General features: G+C 41.1%; 1 protein-coding gene across 2 annotated transcripts; it reads left to right on the top strand.

Moving 5' to 3' along the window:
• Positions 1 to 266: 266 nt before the first annotated feature.
• Positions 267 to 21,088, top strand: SLITRK5 (SLIT and NTRK like family member 5). 2 transcript variants are annotated; one of them, XM_024109569.3, is made up of 2 exons: positions 267 to 881; positions 3,895 to 21,088. In XM_024109569.3, exon 2 carries the CDS (start codon positions 3,903 to 3,905, stop codon positions 6,732 to 6,734), a length of 2,832 nt encoding a protein of 943 aa, XP_023965337.1. In that variant the 5' UTR covers positions 267 to 881; positions 3,895 to 3,902; the 3' UTR covers positions 6,735 to 21,088. The 2 variants fall into 2 exon arrangements, with proteins under 2 accessions (XP_023965337.1, XP_005293546.2); XM_005293489.5 differs by lacking the exon at positions 267 to 881 and adding an exon at positions 952 to 1,644.
• Positions 21,089 to 21,744: the final 656 nt, after the last annotated feature.

Genomic DNA, 21,744 nt, shown 5'->3' with positions numbered 1-21,744 from the left:
AGATTGCACGTGAACTACAATTCTCCCAACTGGCAATAAAGGGGAAAGCAATCAGCAAAACGGTGTGTAGTTTGTCTCTTCAAATTACCAATCGTTGAATCGCTGGCATATTATTTCCTCCCCTCCCTCCTTCAGTTCTGGGGCTGGCTGCAAAGTCTTACGCTTGTGCTATGTTCGGGACATATTCTGCAAGGCTGATTCCCATGCCCAGAAATAATATCTAGAAGCTGTTTTGGCTCATTCCGCGGCATTCCAGGAGAAAGCCGATCTGCCGCCCTGCACTGCCATCTATTGGCCACGGGGCCTCACTGCTCTGCCTTCCCCCAGCTCCACCATGTCTGCCGCAGCTTTGCTAAACCGGCAGCTCCACAATGAGCAAGTGTCGGAGCCCCGGCCCCATGGCTCTTGCCATTGAAATGGCTTAGAGGGCAGAATCACCCGCACTCACACAGCGCCTCGTGCCCGAGGCAGACAGGGCCCTTCTCTGCGGCAGGTCGGCGCGCGCGTGCCCCCACCTGCCTTTTGCTGGAGGCAGGAGGACGAGGGGAGATTCTCCTGATCTTAAGGACGGCGCCTAGCAGCCCGTCCGCTGCCCCAACTCCCTCGCTGCCTTCTAAAGAAGCGGATGCAGCGGAGGCTGCCAGACACCACGCAGGAGAAGCAGCTACAGCAGCCTGAGCTCGGTCCGCGGCGGAGGCTCTGCAGGAGGCAGCCGCGGGGGCCAGGCTCCCCGCTCTCCCCCGCTGCACACTACCATGTTCGGCGCGCACCGCCAGAAGAAGAAGGGGAAGATTAAACCCAGGCGCGCGGCGCCGCGCATCCTCCCCTGCCAGTCTGGGTCTCTGCCGGCCCGGCGGGGGGGGGCCGGCCGGCGGACAATGGTGTGAGGCGGGGGAGCAAATCAGGAGGCTGGGTCTCGGCTGGGCGGAGGGGAGGAGGGGGAGGCTGAGCTGGAAGCTGCTGCGGAGCGGGGAGAAAGTTGTGCCTCTCCGTGGGAAGGGGGAGCGCGGGGAGTGCGCGCCGGGGGCAGGCGCGGTAGCTTGTTGTATCGGCATGTGAGTCCCTGTGTGGCGCCCTGCGGAGCTGACTGCCCCGCAGCCTGGCAGCGAGAGGCGGAAAGGGAACAGCCTCCTGGTCCCTCAGTTAACCCCCAGTGTACAGCCATTCCCCCATCTTCCTCCTACCCTCCCTCTTTGTGCGCCCCTCACCCCCCTTCCTCTCCTCCCTGAGTCCCCCTCTCCCCTCCCCTGGCTCCGCTCTCTAGACCCTCCACTTGCCCGCCTCTCTCCTCCGTTCCCCGCCCCCCCACTCTCCACCCCCCCTCACTCCCTCTCTCTTGTTCGCCCCTCCCTCCCGCCGCCCCCTCCCCCCCCCCACTCTCTGGTCGCGGGGAGAGCGCTGAGAGCAGCTTCGGGAGCCAGCCCTTGGCACCGCCGCCGCCGCCGCGCTCGATGTGTGTGTGCCGCGGGGGCTCGGCGCAGCCTGGGCGGGGGGCGCCGTGTGCGTGCGTTCCTTCTCCAACCTTCCCGTCTGTGAGCCCCGCCGCCGCTCTCCTTCGCCCGGGCGGCTCGCACGCAGCGCACACCCCAAACAGGCATCTGTATGGGTTGCAACAATGCTTGGGCCCTGGAGATTTCAGGCTCAGTAAGTATCGGGGTTGACTCCCCCCCCTTCCTGTCTGTGTCTTTTTGTGGCTTCCCAATCGCCCCCCTCCTCCGCAACTCCTCCCCTTCCCCCCTTTGGAACAGGATTTCTCCCGACTCGGGTGCTGCTCAGTTAGGTGGCGGTGTCCGGCGGCTGCTGCTGCTGCTGCTGTCGGCGGTACTGAAAACTGCCTAGAGCCGGCCGGGCAGTGCGGTGAGCTAGGGTTTGAACTCTTTGGGGGGAAAGCAATACACCCCCCGCAAACTGTGACCCTCCACGGAGATCTGGCAAGGAGCGGCGCACAGCCATCACAGACGGGCTTCTCAGGCAGGATCGCAGCCTTGTATAGCACAGATTCAACTTTATTTTCTTGATCCCCACCCCCGTCGTTTTCTTGAAGGAGGAAGGGGGGAGGGGAAACTGTATTTATCTCCTTTACTAATCATAACTGAATTAAAGTTGCAAAATGCCCGGGAGTTTGATACTATACTGCCCGGGCACGTTTCGCAATGGCTTTTTTTCTTGTTTGGTTTGGTTTGGTTTGAAGATCAGGCGATTAATGGATGAATAGATCTGATCGGGCTGAGAAAGAATTTGCAAGGTAAATGCGATAACTAGAAAGATTGATGCAGCTTTGATGCAGTGAAGCCGTTTATCTTCAGTAATTTCGATCCGGTAGATGTTTGGTCGAAATTGTATATCTATATCTAGATATATATCTATATTCGCCAAGACGTCCGATTCCCTGCTGCTTCCCTCCCTATGCTGCAAGTGCTAGATTTCAGCGTTGAACTCGCTGCCACAAGAGATGTCTTGCAGTAATGAGACTTATTTTTAGGGTGCGTTTCTCCAAGCGAGTGTTGCCGTGAGGAGTGACGCTCAGAGAAGGTTGACCGTAGAAAATGCAGTCTCAATGACTTATTAGTCTCCCCCCCCCACCCCCAGACACACACAGATGTACATATTCTGGCTCTTAATATTATTTTTAGACAAGTAGAAGTAGGAGAAAGCTGCAAGGAGACAGACTGCAAGAGAGAGAGAAAATCGGATTTGTTTCCTGCTAGATAAAATTCGGGTATTAAATCACTGACGTAGGTCAATGGTAGGATTTTTTTTTCCCCGTTGGCTTTCAATCAGCTCGGGTGTCTTCGCCCCTAAAGGATGAAGAGCACTGACAGCCATCCTTGCTTATAATCAGTTTCTCCAATGCTTGGAGTGTTGGCGATGATATATTTCCATGAGACCTAGTTAGATCTCTCCGCTTCTATTAGGCTAGTTTTACAAAAAAACATTGGGAATAAACAGTATGCCAGTTATGGCTGAGCCTGCGAAGGTGATCTTCATGTTTTATATATTTTTTTCACAAATTTTGGGTGAGTGGCTCAAACGTCCCCTTTAATTCTCTCTCGCGCTCGCTGTACGTGTGTTCATAAATATCAACCGAGTAAGGTTCTTATGTGAGTGGAGATGCAAAACATGAATACTGTTACTAAAGAGAGCTAGTAAGTGCATTCAGTTACACGGTGGATGTAACTCATTGCAGTGCCGGAGAAGTCCATCACAAAAGTTATGTGCTTTTTTTAAAAAAAAAATGCATATATATACAGCCATTGACCTTTTTAGGAAAGAGGTGATTTGGGGGATCCAGCAGGATTCTATGTGTTGAATTAATGTACATATCTCACCTTTTTTCTTTGGATTTCCGACAATGGCATTTCCAGCAATGGTTAAAAATAATCACGGTAACACCTTGGGTCTGTAAAAGTGGGGAAAGACCTTAACAGTGCGCTGTTCGCTTAAGAGGTTCTGAAAGGAAGAAAGGGGGGTGGGTAATAGGGCTGAGATGGGAAACCTCATAAAATGGTGCTTTTTACTTTTAAATTAGAACCGTGAAACCGAACTGACAGCCATTTTATGTATATTTATGGGACTGGTCATGAAAAAAAAAATCCGACGAAACACTGAAATGTAGCACATATGAATAGAAACAGAACGGTTTCCAGTGTGACCTTACCTTTTAAAAATACAGCAGACGTTTAACTCACTAGGAGTTGAACATTGTCCTTTCAAGCAGATTCAGTGTTATCCAGCTTTTAAAACACTTGGAATTAGAAATGACAAATTTTTATTTTGAATAGCAACCTTCTCCACCTACCCCCACGCTAAAATAAATAAATGAAAACTTTGTGTCTGGTTTATATTTTAAATCTTTATGCTATTACGTTTTCTTTTCTCTTCTTGCCCGTACAGGAGTTAAAATGTACGCTTGCTGCTCTACAGTAACTTTGGAACAGGACCCCAACAAAAAAATGCATATCTGGATGCTGCAGACGATAGCGGTTGCTTTAACATCGCTAGTCCTGTCGTGGGCAGAAAGCATCGAGTATTATGGGGAAATCTGCGATAAGGCGTGTCCTTGCGAGGAAAAGGACAGCATCTTAACAGTGAGCTGTGAAAACAGAGGGATCATCAGCCTTTTCGAGATCAGCCCACCAAGATTCCCTGTCTATCACCTCTTGTTATCTGGGAACCTTTTGAACAGACTCTACCCAAACCAGTTTGTTAATTACACTGGGGCTTCGATTTTGCATCTAGGGAGCAATGACATACAAGACATCGAAACGGGGGCCTTTCATGGTCTGCGGGGCTTAAGGAGGCTGCACCTGAACAATAACAAGCTGGAACTATTAAGGGATGACACTTTCCTTGGTCTGGAGAGTTTGGAGTATCTTCAAGTCGATTATAATTACATCAGCACTATTGAACCCAATGCTTTCAGCAAACTGCATTTGCTGCAGGTGCTGATCCTCAATGATAACCTCCTCTCCAGTTTGCCCAACAACCTTTTCCGTTTTGTGCCCTTAACTCACCTGGACTTGAGGGGTAACCGGCTGAAGCTGCTGCCCTACCTGGGCCTTTTGCAGCACATGGATAAAGTGGTTGAGCTGCAGCTGGAGGAGAACCCATGGAATTGCTCTTGCGAGTTGATCGCTCTGAAGGATTGGCTAGACAGTATCTCCTACTCGGCTCTGGTGGGGGACGTGGTTTGTGAAACCCCTTTCCGCTTGCACGGCCGAGACTTGGATGAAGTCTCCAAGCAGGAGCTTTGCCCTAGGAGACTCATCTCGGATTACGAAATGCGACCGCAGACACCTTTGAGCACCACAGGGTATTTCCACACTACCCCGGCCTCGGTCAACTCCGTGGCCACTTCTTCCTCGGCTGTTTACAAATCCCCCTTGAAGCCCCCTAAAGGGACCCGTCAACCAAACAAGACCAGGGTGCGTCCCACCTCCCGCCTGCCCTCCAAAGACCTGGGATACAGCAATTACGGCCCCAGCATCGCCTACCAGACCAAATCCCCGGTGCCTTTGGAGTGTCCCACCGCCTGCACTTGCAACCTGCAGATCTCCGACCTGGGCCTCAATGTCAATTGCCAGGAGAGGAAGATCGAAAGTATCTCCGAGCTACAGCCCAAACCCTACAACCCCAAGAAGATGTATCTGACCGAGAACTACATCGCCCTGGTGCGCAGGGCGGATTTCCTGGACGCCACCGGGCTGGATTTGTTGCACCTGGGCAACAACCGGATCTCGGTCATTCAGGACCGGGCCTTTGGGGATCTAACTAATTTGAGAAGACTCTACCTGAACGGGAACCGGATCGAGCGGCTGAGCCCGGAGCTGTTCTACGGGCTGCAGAGCCTGCAGTACCTCTTCCTGCAGTACAACATCATCCGGGACATCGAGGCGGGCACCTTTGAGTCAGTCCCCAACCTCCAGCTCTTGTTTTTGAACAACAACCTGCTGAGATCTTTGCCCGCCAGCATTTTTTCCGGCCTGACTCTCTACAGGCTGAGCCTGAGGAGCAACCACTTCTCCTACCTGCCTGTGAGCGGGGTGCTGGACCAGCTGAAATCCCTGCTGCAGATCGACCTGCACGAGAACCCCTGGGATTGCACCTGCGACGTGGTGGGCATGAAGCTGTGGCTGGAGCAGCTCAACACCGGGGTGCTGGTGGACCAGGTCATCTGCGAGTCCCCCAAGAAGTTCTCCCAGAGCGACATGCGGACCATCAGGTCGGAGCTGCTGTGCCCGGACTACTCCGACATCATCGTCTCCACCCCTACCCCTTCCTCCATCCAGCTGCCGGGCGGGACCACCCTTTTCTCTTCCACCGTGCGGCTCAACAGCACGGGCGCGGCGGGGGGCGCGGCGCCCTCGGGCGGCGGGGGCGGATCCCCCTCGTCGTCGGTGCCGCTGTCGGTGCTGATCCTGAGCCTGCTGCTGGTGTTCATCATGTCGGTGTTCGTGGCGGCGGGGCTCTTCGTGCTGGTAATGAAGCGCCGGAAGAAGGGCCAGGGCGACCCGGCCAGCGCCAACAACTCCGACGTGAGCTCCTTCAACATGCAGTACAGCGTCTACGGCAGCGGCCACCACCACCACCCGGCGCCGCAGCAGCCCCGCCACCCGCGCGGCGGCGGCCCGGCCCTGCCCAAGGTGAAGACCCCCGCCGGCCACGTGTACGAGTACATCCCGCACCCGCTGGGTCACATGTGCAAGAACCCCATCTACCGCTCCCGGGAGGGCAACGCGGGCGAGGATTACAAAGACCTGCACGAGCTCAAGGTCACCTACAGCAACCACCACTTGCAGCAAGGGCCGCCGCCCCCGCCGCCCCCCGGGGAGGAGGAGCCCCTGCGGAGCCCCACTTACAGCGTCAGCACCATCGAGCCCCGGGAGGAGCTGCTCTCCCCGGTGCAAGACGCCGATCGCTTTTACAGGGGCATTTTGGAGCCCGATAAACACTCCTCCTCCTCGCTGGGCACCCCCGGCAATAATCTCCCCGATTACCCCAAATTCCCCGCCGCCTACACCTACACCCCCAACTATGACCTTATGCGGCCCCATCAGTACTTGCACCCCGGGGCGGGGGACAGCAGGCTCCGGGAGACGGTGCTCTACAGCCCCCCGAGTACTGTCTATGTAGAGCCCAACAGGAACGAGTATCTGGAGTTAAAAGCAAAACTAAACGCAGAGCCGGACTACCTCGAAGTGCTGGAAAAACAGACCACATTCAGCCAGTTCTGAGAAATCCCTCCCTCCCCCCAACAACCATAGCGACTCCTCCTCCTCCTCTAGAGTATTTGTATTTAACAACCACACACAAAACAAAGAAACACAAATGCTGAACCCCCTCCCTCCCCCCTTTAACTCATTTTGTTGTAGGGTGAAGTGCCTTGGCACAGGATTTTCAGCTTCGGGGAATGATACTGAAAGGGTGTGCTGTTTCATTTTTATTTTTACAAGTAGGAAACAATCTATTGTGTAAACTGGGCACAACACTTGCTCTTGTGTGTTTGTGTGTCTGTGTGTTGGGGAGGGGGGAAAGAGGGTTTACTTAGGTTGGATCGTGCAGGTTATAAGTACAAAAGTCATAGTCACTTTCATTTTGTTGGACAGGCGTTGCTAAATTTTATTTTCTCTTTGGTTGAAGAGTGCAGCGCACGTTTCCCCCTTTTAGCTCTGGGTGAGTCTAAATGGCTTTTAAGGAAAGATTTGCACACCCAATTTAATACAAGGTTTCCTTTTTTAAAGGATGTGTTTGTATGCTTTCTGGACTTTTGAATTAAAAAAATATATATATTATGATCTTTAAAAAAGATCACCAGAGATGTTGACAAATCATTAAAGAGGGCAGAGATATATGATCCATAACTGGTTAGTGAAAATAACTTATTGATGAACTATAAAATATTTTATTGTAGCACCTATTTTTATATGTGCATTAGCATTTCTCTTTCCTTCACTATTTTAGGGCCCAGTCTTGCAAATACTTACATACCCACGTAACGCTATTCATGAAAGTAGTCTTGGCATAGGCATCCATCCTGCAAACACTTAGGCAAATGAACAACTTTGCTCAGGTGTGTAGTCCCATAGATTTCAGTGAGTATGTAAAGTTAGCCACATGCCCAAAAGTTTGGAGGACTGGGGCCATAGTCAGTGCAACTGTTCTCATAAGTAAAGTTACATGGACATGTAATTGTTTTTTCAGGATGGGGCCCAGAGTCTGTGAATTGCTCAGAAGTGTTGCACTACATGCAGAGCTTTATTTCCAAAGCTGAAGTGGTATCAGGAGGACATTTTAAATCACTAAAATTAACAGTAATTATGACCAAATTTAAAAGACAATCTAAGACAAGCAATCTGGTCAGGATAAAAGAATATTGTATTGGGAACCTCCTGCTAGGGCAATTAGTCGGACTAACTAGCGAGGGACATGTGGAAATCGTTGATTTTAGCAGGAAAATTGTTTCTTTTCATTACTCAACCAAAATATAATGATTTGACTACTGTTGTAGCCAATTTCTGATTGTTTAGTCAAATGCAATTGCACTTGTACAGATCCATGTGTATACTGGCACTTTGAAAGACCAAATGATGGACTGTACACATCTCTATATAATGTCTTTACCCCTTTGGGCATCAGGCAATTAAAAGGATATCCATAAATACAGCATCACTGTAAGATGGGACAACTGGTGTCTCATATGTATCCCAGCACATGTAATTTTTTAAAAATAATTTCTGAATAAACACTTGATAACTATTTCAAATGTAAGGACATGAAGTAATTATTACCTGAAGTTCACAATATCTTGCCAAAATCAAACTTTGCTATGTGAAACTGCCTTTACTAGCAATGAAGTCTGAACGGAAAGGAACTAACAGTATAATCTGATGTGTTGTTCTTCAGGTTATTTTCAAAACACAATATATTGTAATTTATCAAGATACCTGACATGGGTCAGAACTGGACATTGCTATGTGAATCACGAACTTGCTTAAAAGTATAGTTTCATATTTACATTTTTTTCCTTTCTAAAGTCTTCATTTAAGATATGGATCAGGGTAAGTGATATTTCACATTCTTTTTTACCTTTATCTCTTAGGTTATTGTATTTGGTATTGTTTGGCCAGGATTCGCTAGTACATCTGTTTTGCAAAAGGGCTCTGTTCTGTGCTGCTTTTTCTACTTATGTAAAGTATGTGTCTTTATTTTTGTGTTAAACTGGCCTTCAGCAATTCAGGATGAATGATGTGTTGGGATGTGTACTTCCCTTCCACCATGCCCTCCACTACCCAAACAAACAAAATCAAATGTGCATGACCATACATAACTCTAGGTGGTTTGGTCAATATACTGAAATCTGGATTTTAAATGTGAACAGGAGATTCTTCTTGTTTTATTGCAAAAGCAACAACACATGGCATTATGGTGTATACTGCTCTTGATCTGCAGCATATCTGTCATTGAAGTCAATGAGAGATGTAAGTGCTGATTGAGGTCTCATTCTGCAGTTTCTATTGAGCAAAAAACTCCCTTTGAACCATTGCCAAAGCCAAAGGGCCTCATTCTCTTCTCATTTACACTGGCGTAAATTAGGAGTAATCATTAAAGTCAGCAGTTACACTGGTGTTAAATGGCTACAAGTGAGAAGACGATTAAGCACATTGGCTTGCACAGTGACATGGAAGGAGATTTTCTTAGTAATGTCCAAATGATCAGGGCAATACGTGGTCCTTCAGATGTGAAACTTTTTTTCTCGTGCACCCAAAATTCAAGTTGATGGGAGTTTTGGGTGGTTTCAGTAGAAATGCAGGATCTGGTCCTTAATGTGAAAGGTACATTTTACATGGCATTCTGCCACAAAGAGGCAGCATCCACAAGTGTGTAAATGCACAGGAACAGCTTGAATTTATGAGACCTGGGTGATAGAAATGCCTGAACAGTCTTTTTATGTCAGAGTTCCTGATGCTGCTATTTCTGATGCCAGTAAATCTGCTGCCTCCATATTCTCTGCATACACTTGATATTTGAGACCAGGAAACATTCTAACAGTACACATGCTAAAATCAGAATAATTAGTGAAATCCTCTTCAGTGCCCTACACCAACTACAAGTAGCAAAAAATTAAAATATTAGGAGAGCCATTATTGGAGAAGAAATTTAAACATAATCAATTAACCTCCAGCCGCGTAGTCTTGAAGAAGAATTCTTAAAAGACACATGAATTTCGAAAAAGATCATTTACTCATTAAGTATCCTGAAATACAACTAAGAGGGACATTGATAACTCAGACCTTAATAGAAATGGGATTACCCATGCAGAGGCTACAATGATTAATTTTCTGAAGAAAATTATAGGTAGAAAGAGGTGACAGAATGTCTGATCACAGAGGTAGTTTTGGTTGTGGAGCAATATATTTATATGGAAAATATGACCTTTGTTTGCTAGCAGGATCAGTGAAACCATCAGTTTTGCTAGCAGGATCTGCTGAGTTAGTGCTGACCAAAGAAGTAAAAGTGTCAGAGAAAAAAATATATTAATCCTTTTTTTTAAGTTGAGAATTGTTTTAATGGGGCCATTTAATTCACTTCCCCTTTTTGTCCAATTGTTGCCCTTTCTTACAAGATATGTTGAGTTTCCTGAGATGAAAGAGCCATATAGCTATACATTTTCTTTCAAAAGTTCATGTAAATCGATTATAAAAGAGAAATAAAGGCAAAAGAACCCTAATTTCTAAAATGTAAGTGCTAGAATCAACATACAGATTCTGACAATATAATATATACCATTTATTTATAAAAGCAAGTCAAAAGTTTTCTTTATCTATCTTCTATATTCAGTATTTTGCCAACTGTTTAGCATACTGATGCAATGTCTTATATTCATAATTGTGCTTTTGGGACAGATTTTCTTTTTTGGGGTCCAGATTCTTTCTTTCTTTCTTTCTTTCTTTCTTTCTTTCTTTCTTTCTTTCTTTCTTTCTTTCTTTCTTTCTTTCTTTCTTTCTTTCTTTCTTTCACATCAATTTCACAACATTCACCCATGTATTTTCTAGCTGTTTTTATAAATTGTTTTGAACACCAAACTTTGTGTTCATTTTGTCATCAATTAAACATCTGACATGAAAGATGTTTCCACTTTTATATTTATAGGACCTATTATTGCACACTTTTCTCATGTTGAACTCACATTGACTTTCATGTCAGTTGTTGCTGAGTAAAACATGTAGGATTGTGTCTAAAGACTGGTATATTTCAGTTTCATATATTTTCCATTATCTATTTATAGTACTAGATAACTGATACTCAGGAGTATTCCTTTTAGACAAAATTCTGGTACTCCTTGTCATATTGATTAGTAGTTTAATTTAATTGAAATTAAGGGTAAGGTACTGTTCAACATGAATAAGATATAAGAATCTAGCCCATATAAATACATTATAGAAAAAATAAATCTAAGAAAGCAGTAATATTTAATGTAATGTCATGCAATATAATACTAGTATGATAAATACAGTTTTAGGTGGGTAAAAGTTTATAATTATTGGTAGGTTATTACTATCATAGCTTACATACAAGTTATAAAATATAATGAGGTACACTTTCTCTCTGACATTTAAGAGTCACTTTTTGGTAATTTTATAGTATGCCATGTTAAAGATCTGTCAGAAGAAGTAGTTACTTTCACTTGAGGGAAAGTCATCATTTACTGATCAAATAATAATGACAGAAAGCAAAATATTGGTCCTTTAGCTGTGCAGAGTGGAGCTTAGGTGGATATGGGTATTCTGCACCCCTCAAAGAGGCTTAAATGGATTCTGACATTATCAGACCCTATCAGAGCTGGTTGCATAATTCATATGGGTCCATTGTCTGGGGCAAAGTGCACAAATCCATCCCAAGACAATTATCCATGGCATCCTGGAGGCTGGGAGATGGTACTGGGACAAGCAGGGAGTTTGATGTGAGGAGGCTGGTGCTCCTCATTTTCCTGACAGCTGGTGAAACTAAAAGAGCTCTTGGGTGAAGATAGGACCACTGGAGTGACGATTCCCTTCAAGAGCCCAGGGCAGAAATATAGTCTTCCCTTATGCCTGCACAGCTCCTAGGACATTGTCATTACTACTGGAAACAAATAACAACGTAGAGTGAGTAGTAGAAAGTCAATGACAAAGACACCCACCTTCTCATCACCACCAGCCTCGCAAAGCTGCAATTACTTGCTTTAGTTAACGTGTTTTAGAGAATACCCCCCCGCACACGCCCCACATTGTCCTCCTGCAGCAGTTCTACAAGGAACTGTAGGCCCTGCATAGAGAAGTGGAAACAAAATCCAAAGGAGGTAAATTGAGGTTGGCTTGTGAAAGGGATGAAAAGGCTGTGAGCTCATTTACATAAGGTCCTGTCCTAAACATCTCTGTACTATGCTCCATTGAAGTGTGAGTTCTCCCGTACATTGTGTGTCTAAGCCTCCTTCCACTCCAGCCCTGCTACCTTCAGCATATCTGTCAATCCATCTATGTGTAACTGTGATCCATCCTAATATAAATGTGATACATCTTTGTAATTTTTATTGCTTTCATTTTACTTTTTTCGTTATTCAGATAAGTCTCAAAATAACTAGTATTGTGACAATAGTGCAAAAATGGTATAAACAGGTTTTAGAATGAATGTTTATTCTTAAAACACTGAATGGAATAGTGTCAGAAAACACAAAGACACATTTAGATAGTAGAAACCAGAAACATTTAATTAATTGGATTTCAAAGGGAATAAAGTGCAATGAATGTAGTAATTAAATGGTTATCAAATTTACTAATTAACTTACAGATAATGGGCCAAATTCTTCTCTTGGTTATACATGTGTTAGTCTAGAGCTACACCATTGACTTCAAAGGAATTATTCCAGATTTACAACAGCAGAACAGAGAGCAAAATTTGGCCTTGCATTCCTAAAATAAACCATTCTAAGCATTGTTATTTTGTAAAGGGAAGCATTTCACTACATAAAGTATGATATTCAGTTGTGGTTTTGCATAGAGCAGTATGGATGATTTGCATATATTTCCAATCTGCTGGCAAATTAACAGTATTTTAGCATTGCACTTTAAAATGTAATTTGGGTCCATATTACCCCCAACCATTTTGAAAGCAAAACTCTCAGTTGATTTCAGTGGGGAGTTCTGTTTAAATCTGGATGGAAGATAAGGCCCTTGGATACAATGAGTTATGAATTAAAAAAAAATAATTCTGTGGTCCTTACTTAGGCAAACCTACTATAGAAAATTTTCCCCCAATAGTAGTTTTGACAGTGTAAGGTCTGCAGAAAAGATCATACCCTATGTAATATTTATTGCCATTTTGCACTTTTTATGTAGAATATATTTATATTTGTTTGAAAACTATGGAGTAGTTCAGCTTCCACTGAAACATCTTTCTATATGACAAATGGTGACCACTGCTGTAAGTCATGTGTTCCTGGGCTATTCTTCAGGAATGTCAGACTGGGGCTTTGAGAAAGGGGTGGGGGGGGAGAGAAGAGGTTGATGCAGTATATTGTCTACTTGAGTATGACATGTAATAAAACATTTCCTTCTCATTCTGATTTCAACAGTCTACTTGGCTTATGAAAGTCAGGCTAACTATCTATCATGATAATTGTAACAGTACCATGAAGGGGCTTATTTTTACATTCATATTTTGGATAAGAGGGATAGCATCAGATCACCACTGTTTCATCTATTTTTTTTTTAGAGATACATTTACCACCAGTATATCAAATGTGAAGTAAATATAATTTTTGGCCAAGCTGATTTTTTTCCCCAAAAAAGAATAATATAGCAACTGTTTCCAGTTAAGAGGATGAAAGTTTAATACAAATGTACTCATATCTTCATCCCATTTACCATCAATGTGATTGTAAAAGTAAAGCCATACATGTCATATAAAAGAAATTAGACATATTGTTTTCATAAAGACTTAGTAAATCAATGTAGGCTATGCTAATGAGTGAATATGGTGTGTTCTTACTATCAAATGCAGTTTCATTGGCAATTAAAGCCTGTAGGATTAGGCCTAATGTGCTTTCAGTTCTTATGTAAGCTTTTAGGCCTTGATCCAGCATTGTATAGCACAGGAATGGCCAAACTTACTGGCCTCCCAGAGCCGCATCTGACAATTTTCAGAAGTTCGAGAGCTGGGGCACATCTGCGTGGGGCCGTGACTCCGGGCAGCCATCAGCTCCTCGGGAGGCGCCAGATGGGGTTCGGGGCTTCAGCCCAGCTCCTGCTGAAGCCCCAAGAGCCGTCTCCCCACCGGGCAGAAGCCCCGAGACCCCCCTTCCCCACTGGGCAAAAGTCCCTACCCCACCACCCCACTGCAAGGCAGAGGACCCGAGCCTCCCCCTCCAGTCTGGTAGATGGAAAAGGGGGGAGGCCAGGGCTCAGCGAGACTCACTTTAATGGTAAAAGAGCTGAATGTGGCCCGTGAGCCACAGTTTGGCGACCCCTAGTGTAGCATGTGGGCAGATTGTTGTATCTACACAGTGTCCCACTGAAGTTAATGTAATCCTATGGACCTTATCTTTGAAAAACTCTTGCTGATGTTAATGAGATGTTTGGGTACACACAGAATGTAAGATCAGGTCCAAAGCAAAATGACAGCTTTCCTGAATATGTATGTCAGTATTAGGCTCAAGGTCTGATTCATTAGCTGCATCTTAAAATAAGGTATTTACATTTGAAGAAGTACATTTGAAAATATTTACATATAGTCACAATGACCCAGATTCAGCTCTACTGCAAAATATCTTACAGATCAGTTTTGACCAAAGAATCTAACAGATTATAATAATACTATAATGTACTTAAAATAATAATAATAATAATTAATCATAATTAATTTAACTAAAACCGTACTAAAACAAATCAGTCATTTTAAGGGACCATATTAGGTGGACAGTACATTTTAATTTAGTTGTAGACCTTTTGCAATTTTTAAGAACTTGTACTCAGTTATGTGATAATCTCTGGATGGCAAAAATTGCTTTCTTTGTACTGTGCTGCTATCCAGTAACATATTTCAGCTTTAGTTACAATCACAGTGCAGCTTATGGTACTAATGACAATTACTCCATACTCTAGAACATTAACAGCTCATAAAGCAAGGTTGATTACTATGACCACACTTTTTAGATGAGATTCAATTTTCTCATTGTGAATTTCATTTTAAATATATAAAATTAAAATCATAAATATAATTTCAGGTTGGCAGTGCATTCTGTTAAATTTGATGTGGCAGTACCTTGACCAAAAAGAAGTATTAATATTAATTCAACTTTAAAAAGTTCTTGCATAGGTTTATAAGCCATTCAGAGCTATTTATCAGCCATATGCTTTATGGTTGCATAAGGGGGATGCAAAGTTAGCTAGATTTTACTTGATTATATCTAGCAAATTTCAATATGTACATTGCAATTCATTTAAATTTGGGTTGAGTTTCACATTATTCTTAAAATACTTATACACACATGTAATGTAACAGATCTATTTAAATAAAAATGTTATTTTGTTACATACCATAGCAACTTTCTTAAATTTAAAGTAAATAAGATGAAAGAACATGAGCTATACATAGTATTTACTTTCTGTGAACATTTATTTCTTTTGGAGTCTAGTGTCCCCTTGATATGTACATTTAACTTTAATGAGGGTTATTCAGGTGTATTACAGGGAAAATGGACCATAGGGTGAAATTGTGACTTCTCTGAGGTCAATAGCAAACTTCCATTGACTTCAGCGGGGCCAGAATTTCACCTATAATGGTTTTGATCAAACTGTATTCTGACAGTCCCATCTTTAACATAGATTATTTTGTCTTCCCTGGTGGGTCTTTTTTTCAATATCATTCCATATGGATACTGCTTGTCAAATTATAGTATATAGTGCAAAAGAAAGCCACAAAACAACACCTTATAATATAATGAACCTGAATGTTTCTAGAGGTTGCTTTATTTCCCTTTGTCTCTTTTTTCTGTCAAAATAAATCAGCCTTGGTCTTTTTTAACTGAAGTTCAATTATGTCTAAATTTAGTATGTAATGTAATCAATATTGATTTTGGTTAAAATATTCAAATATTGTGAGCCAGTGGTCATGCAAAGATTTAGAAGTGCTCTATAACATGTATTTTTGAAAATAATCATCTAGTTCCGTAGAGTGGAGATAACAGATGTGTTCTGTTATTTTTGTGTTTTTCTTTCTCATGAATCACAGTGATTGCTTTTATTTTTATATATAAACCTTTTTTAATATGCTGCCTGATTAACATACAGTATCTATTATTTGCAGAAGGCTGTTAACCTAATGTTCTTAGAAAAAAATGTGGACCAATACTGCATCCTTTCGTTAGGCCCTGATGCTGATCTGATGTAGGCAGACTTGTGCTTGCACATAGCAACATTGATTTTAATGGCGCTCTGCCTGTGCCCTTACAGATTGGATTGTGACATCGAGCAAAATCCTCTTTGAAGTCAATGGGAGTTTTGTTTTAGGACTTGTCTAGGGTAGGGAAATAGCCATAGTTGTAGTTACAACAGTGATGTAGTTACTAGTGCAGATCCCTAATGTAGATACACTACACCACTGAAGAATGAGGCTTTTGCTTACGCAACTTACCTCAAAAATTAGTAGAAGCACTGTCTTACACTAGTGCAAAGCAAGCACACTGGTGTTTTGCACCAAGGTAACTACAATATTAAAAGACAATCCCTATAGACAAGGCCCTAATAAGGATTGTAGGATTGTGTCCAAAATATTCCTTTACAACTGTTTGACATGACAAATAATAGTTGCTTGTAAAATAGATGAACAGGTACAGTACCTAAAGGATTAGTAAAACCTACTGGGTCCGTTGTGCAATATCTTACTCTGAGTTTAAAATGATGGTAGTCTTTACTAATGTGCATTTATACACATCAAATCTTCCATAAAATATAAAAATGAAATGTTTTTCTAAGATAAATGAAATTGTTAAACTTTCCAGAAACATGTTTCCACAAATATTAGGAATAGCTAAAGTAACATTTCTAAATTTGTTTGTACTGGCTAATCATGTTTTGTCAATGTAATAGTTTATATACTGAATGTGTTCTATAATTTTTCCAATGACTCTCGGGAGTTTTCTGAAGATGTACAGTTTTTTATTAGGTGTGATTTCAGGATCAAGGATGTTATTATGGAGAAAAGGGAAGTGTTTATTTTCCTCCAAGTTTAATATATCATATAATCTCAAATGAATTGTGGAATTATCTGGGAAAAGGTACAGTATGTATATCTCATACCTCATTTATCATTTGAATGTTTGAAAATGAGTCACTTCCATCTCTATTCATCATCAGCATAATGTGAGAGTTCCTAATTCAGCATTGACTGAAACTTCATAATTTTAGTTTGTAGTTGTCTAATGAAATCCTTTCCCTCTCCATATTGCATTATATTTCTTAGCTGACCTTATCTCCTAGTCTCAGTGACAATATAAGGCCAAACTCCTGACCACTTAATTAATCATTATAGTTCATTTTTACCTCAAATACAATGGTAAGATAATTTATCATAGCAATGAAAAAAAAAAAAAGTCCAGTCCTAGGCCCCAGTCCTGCAACTTCTTATGTATATAGCTCGCTTTATGTGAGTAATCTCATTGGACTCAATGGGACTACTTCTGTGAGTAAAGTTATGTGGTGTTTGCAGGATCCAGCCAAAATACGGGGACTGCACTTACAGTGCTGAGTTACTCCTTTGTCTGATCTCCAATTTGCTACTTTGGGAACTGTGCCCCACTAAAGACTGCAGGATTAGGCCTATTATAATTAAGTTTTATGCTTCCCTGATGAAGAGAAGAATCTTGTACAATGTCAAAAAGGTTTTCATGGTAGCATAATAGAATTTTCCGTTTGTACTCATTCAGACAATGTACAATTAGGTTTTATACAGAGAGAAAAGTGGTGTAGGCTAGTGAAATGATCACAAAGGTGACCAGCAAGATGGCCTGAGTTTGAATTCTGCTTTAGTTACAGTAGGGGATGCTTTTGTTTTTTTGTCTTAATGCACTTGTCTGCTAATTGGGGCTGATGATGATAACAATTATCCAGCTTCCCCTTATGGGTATTGTAAGTATTAATTAATTAGGCAATGTCTATGCAGTGTTTTGAATGTACAAATCACTGCAAAAGGCTAAACATAAATAGGGCTCAAAACTGCTTCTTTACATAGGTAGCACTCCCATCAAAGTCAGTGACTTATTTATTTATTTATTTAATATTATTTTTAATGCATAGTAGACTTGGCAAAATTCATTTATATATGTATAATTTAGACATGATATTGATGCTTATTTTATGGATTACATTTTTATTAGTTCAAATGTTCACATTTGTGCAAAATTATGGGTTTTTAAGCATTCTTTTTAAATTTTATTTATTTAAATTTTCACAGTTGTATGGAATTATGGTGGCGTCAGACAATGGTGGAGGTCAGACAATAAATATTTAATGACTGTAGACATCGAGATTCAAATAGTTAAAGCTTTATAACCATTCAAATACAAATTGTCAACATCACATGTCAAAATATACAAAGTAAATTCCCTGAAGTCAAACTCTATTAAGTTATCAAACAATATTTTTCTTATGTTGCCTATATGTAAATTTTGATTATTATCAATGGAAATATCTGTTAGCCAGTTTGTGTGTATACAGAGACATCGACATTTAGTGATATTTACCAATAAAAATCTAATCCTTCCAAATCTTTGTATAGGGACCGCAAGATCTGAATGAAGTACAGTTAGACACCACATTTTTCCAACTTTGGTGCCTGAAGATAGGCTTCTAAATCCACATTTAGGCACCTAAATAAGAATGTTTGATTTCTAAAGATGATGAATATCTGCAGCTCCCATGGATTTCACTGCAAAAAATGACACATTGGACTTTAACAGTTCTTTAATTTTTAGTCATCTCCAGTTATTATTAATAACATAGATAAAGAAATGTGTTTGTATAAAAATATGATTTTTAAGTTGACAGCATCCTTTATATTTGACAGAAACATATACTTTGTAAGAGAGGTTTTCATTTGTAATGCAAATCCAAAGTCTAGCTACTTTTAGTGCTTTTAAAATCTGGCAGTCTGGAGAGAAGGGGGGAGGTTGTTTTGGCCTATCTTATCTTTGCATAACTTTATAAAAATCCATCCAGCCTCATTTATTACATGAGTATGAACATCCTGTACTTTAAAGACAGGAATTATAGTGTCATAAAAAATCACACTTACAGGAAAAATGTTAATCAGAGGTATTAAAATTGCTACAGCAAACTGAAGTATGAAATTAAGATATGGTATTCTATGAATACAGCATACATTTTCAAGAGGGGTTTGTTGACAACTAATTCATAACAATCTGTCTTGCATACATATAACACCTTTCATCCCAAAGGATTCTAAATTCTCTTACAAAATGTATGCCTTCTCCTGCTTATTGCAGTCAATGGGAGCACTGCCTATGGAAGCAAGACTTGGCACTTAATAAGTTAATAAAAACGGCATAAGGATCACTTCACCTAACACCAAAATGCTTAACAATATACAGCAACACTATTCAACAATGTAGGATAGAAAGTGAATATTATTATATCCAGGTGATATTGCTTGATGAATTTAACTAGGCAAAATATAATTTGTTCAATTGGGAATATGTAACAGATACTAGCATCAATATCCCAGCTCTTGGTTAAGACTTCCATTTTAGGATTCATCCAACACACACTATACCATAGTATTTTTACATGTACTGGAACTATTAGCTCCAGCAGTTTTAATCAATTTGGTGTCACTTTCATTGTTCATCTAATATGTTTTGGATTTTAAACATACACCCAGTTTTTTGGCCTCAGGTTTACAATTTTTGCTGCCATGAGAGCTAAATAATTTCAAGTCTATCTGAAGAGTGCTGGAAAAATATTTCCTAATACAATAAAACAAATTTCTCCCAACGCTGCATACTTTTTGGCTGATTACATTTCTTTGTTGCCTGAGGGACACTGAGTGTTCAAACTAGTATTTGGCACAAGCATCTATATTCCTGCATTTTACGTATTATACTATGGGTGCCAGAAGAGGCTTAGGGCAAGATTTGCATTTTTCATGCTTCGGCTGCCAGTTGCAAGCAAGCCTTATGCCATCCAATCTGATTTTTTTTAGAATTTAGGTCCTTCAATATGATTGTCTTATCACAACTACAGGAATACTAAAGGTGACCTGAAAAGGGTAGCATAAAATTGCAAAAGGGTTTATACCCTATTTTGAATCTTTATGATTCCTAAAGAAGGCCTGAAATATTTTTGTTGGAAAAAAGTCTCTTTTTTTTAATGTTATGTTATGTTTATTACCCAAGGAAGATTTGATGGTGACAGGAGAATAAGTTAAATTATAACATCACAGCTGACAAAAGGCTGAAACTTGTGCTGCTAAGGGAGGAAAATTTTGTAGTCAGACTTTGTAAAGTACTTTGGCTGCTTGCTTGCTTTTGTTAACACTTGTTTACATCTAATGATTAATACACAGTTTTTTGGGGGGAAAGATGTTTTTGTTAAAGCTTCAGAATGTGAGAGCTCACAATAAACTGCTTTGAGAGTAATTAGCTTTGGAATAATTTATCTAGGAATCTGCTGGATTATCCATTAAATGAAGTCTTTAAATCGGGACTAGATATCTTTCTAAAATATATATGATAGCTCAAACTGAAAATTGTGGGTTTGATACAGAGATTATTGGGTGAGATCCTTTGGCCTGTGTTATGGAGGAAGTCAGACTAGATGCTCATAGTGCTGTCTTCTGGCCTTAAAATCTGATTCTGTGAAATCCCTAAGATATCCTCCAGCAAAGCCATGAAAGGTAAAATTTGTCATCCTTGATCTTTCTATGGTAAAAAATGAGCAGAGGGAAGGAAAAAAAGGCACAAATTCAATTTTCAAATAATCATTTGTAGGTCACCTTTAATAAATACACAAGAATTCCTGCTTGGAATTGAACTGCCTTTGCTCTGCTGCAACAGAATGCAAGGAGAGCAGGCCTTAAAGTAGTTTCACAGGGGAATACTGCACCCCTAGTGCATCATTGGAGCAATGCTGTGTAGCAGCTCTCTTTGAAAGACGGTGTTAATGGAGGTTGTCTTCTAGGCAAGATGTTTAGGTATACACACTAAACAGCTCCCCTTATTGGGAGTATAATATTCCATAGCCTGTATCACAGCATGACTATAGAAGCATCTGTGAAAATACTGAATCTGGGTTGAATGAACAAGTGCTCCTGTTTTTTCACCAACTTTCCTGCTAGGTCAATCTTATAGAATCTGATGAAAATTTCTTTCCCGACTATGTATTTCAGATATAATGTAGGACTTCTGATTTTTGGTTTTAACCAAATAAAACACTTCCCATACCAAAAAAAAAAAAGAAGAAGAAATCAATGTTTGTTCAATAAGCCCCAGAAAAAGCACTGGAAATGGTTGTTTATATCTAAGGGCTTGTCTACACGGATCAGTAATGCGGACTATGGAGTCTGATTTCTAAAGTGCACTAATGTGTTGTGCATGAATTGTTCCGTATAGACCTTGCTGGTGCACACTAAAGGTTCCCTGATGCACTTTAACATAGTGCTGTTTGAAACAGTATTATGTGAAAGTGCACTAGGGAACATTACAAAGAAATTACTCTTTATGGTATATGCAAAGAGAAAGCCCCCAAACCTTCTGATTTTTGGACATCTACATAAAACTCAAAAATTGCTAACAAATAACTGCCCAAAATGAAATTGATAAACCCCCAAAACAGAAGCCCTATATAATGCATCAAATCTACAAAATGTACAGACAGTTGTTCAGAAATATCTAAGATTAGGGACTGTATGTTTTTCTTTTATTTTTTCAAACATGTTTACAAAACTCTAAAAAGTATATTAAGTTCATAAATATATTTTTAAAATTCCTGATTATTATGTCATGGACTTCCTTAATAGATTGCTGTTTGTAGCATCTATCAAATGGCAGAGTCAGGTATTGAAATATCTTTTTTTATAAAATGAGGAAACAGACATTCATTAATTAATGACTCAGAACTGGAGGAATTTAGCACTTGAGTCAAAAATAGGATTAGATTTTAACCTCAGGACAGAATTACTTCCTGGGTAATG

Source organism: Chrysemys picta, chromosome 1 (genome assembly GCF_011386835.1).
Source record: "Chrysemys picta bellii isolate R12L10 chromosome 1, ASM1138683v2, whole genome shotgun sequence".
NCBI classification, from domain to species: Eukaryota; Metazoa; Chordata; order Testudines; family Emydidae; genus Chrysemys; species Chrysemys picta.
Note: the sequence above shows the minus strand (reverse complement) of the source record. Positions and strands in the feature narration are given on the sequence as shown.

What these genes read in the sequence shown, in the direction of transcription:
- SLITRK5 (XM_005293489.5), top strand. Translation starts at nt 1,452, where the DNA reads ATGTGTGTGTGCCGCGGGGGCTCGGCGCAGCCTGGGCGGGGGGCGCCG. An exon ending in CCCTGGAGATTTCAGGCTCA is followed by an intron (nt 1,645 to 3,894) that starts GTAAGTATCGGG and finishes TTGCCCGTACAG; the next exon opens with GAGTTAAAATGTACGCTTGC.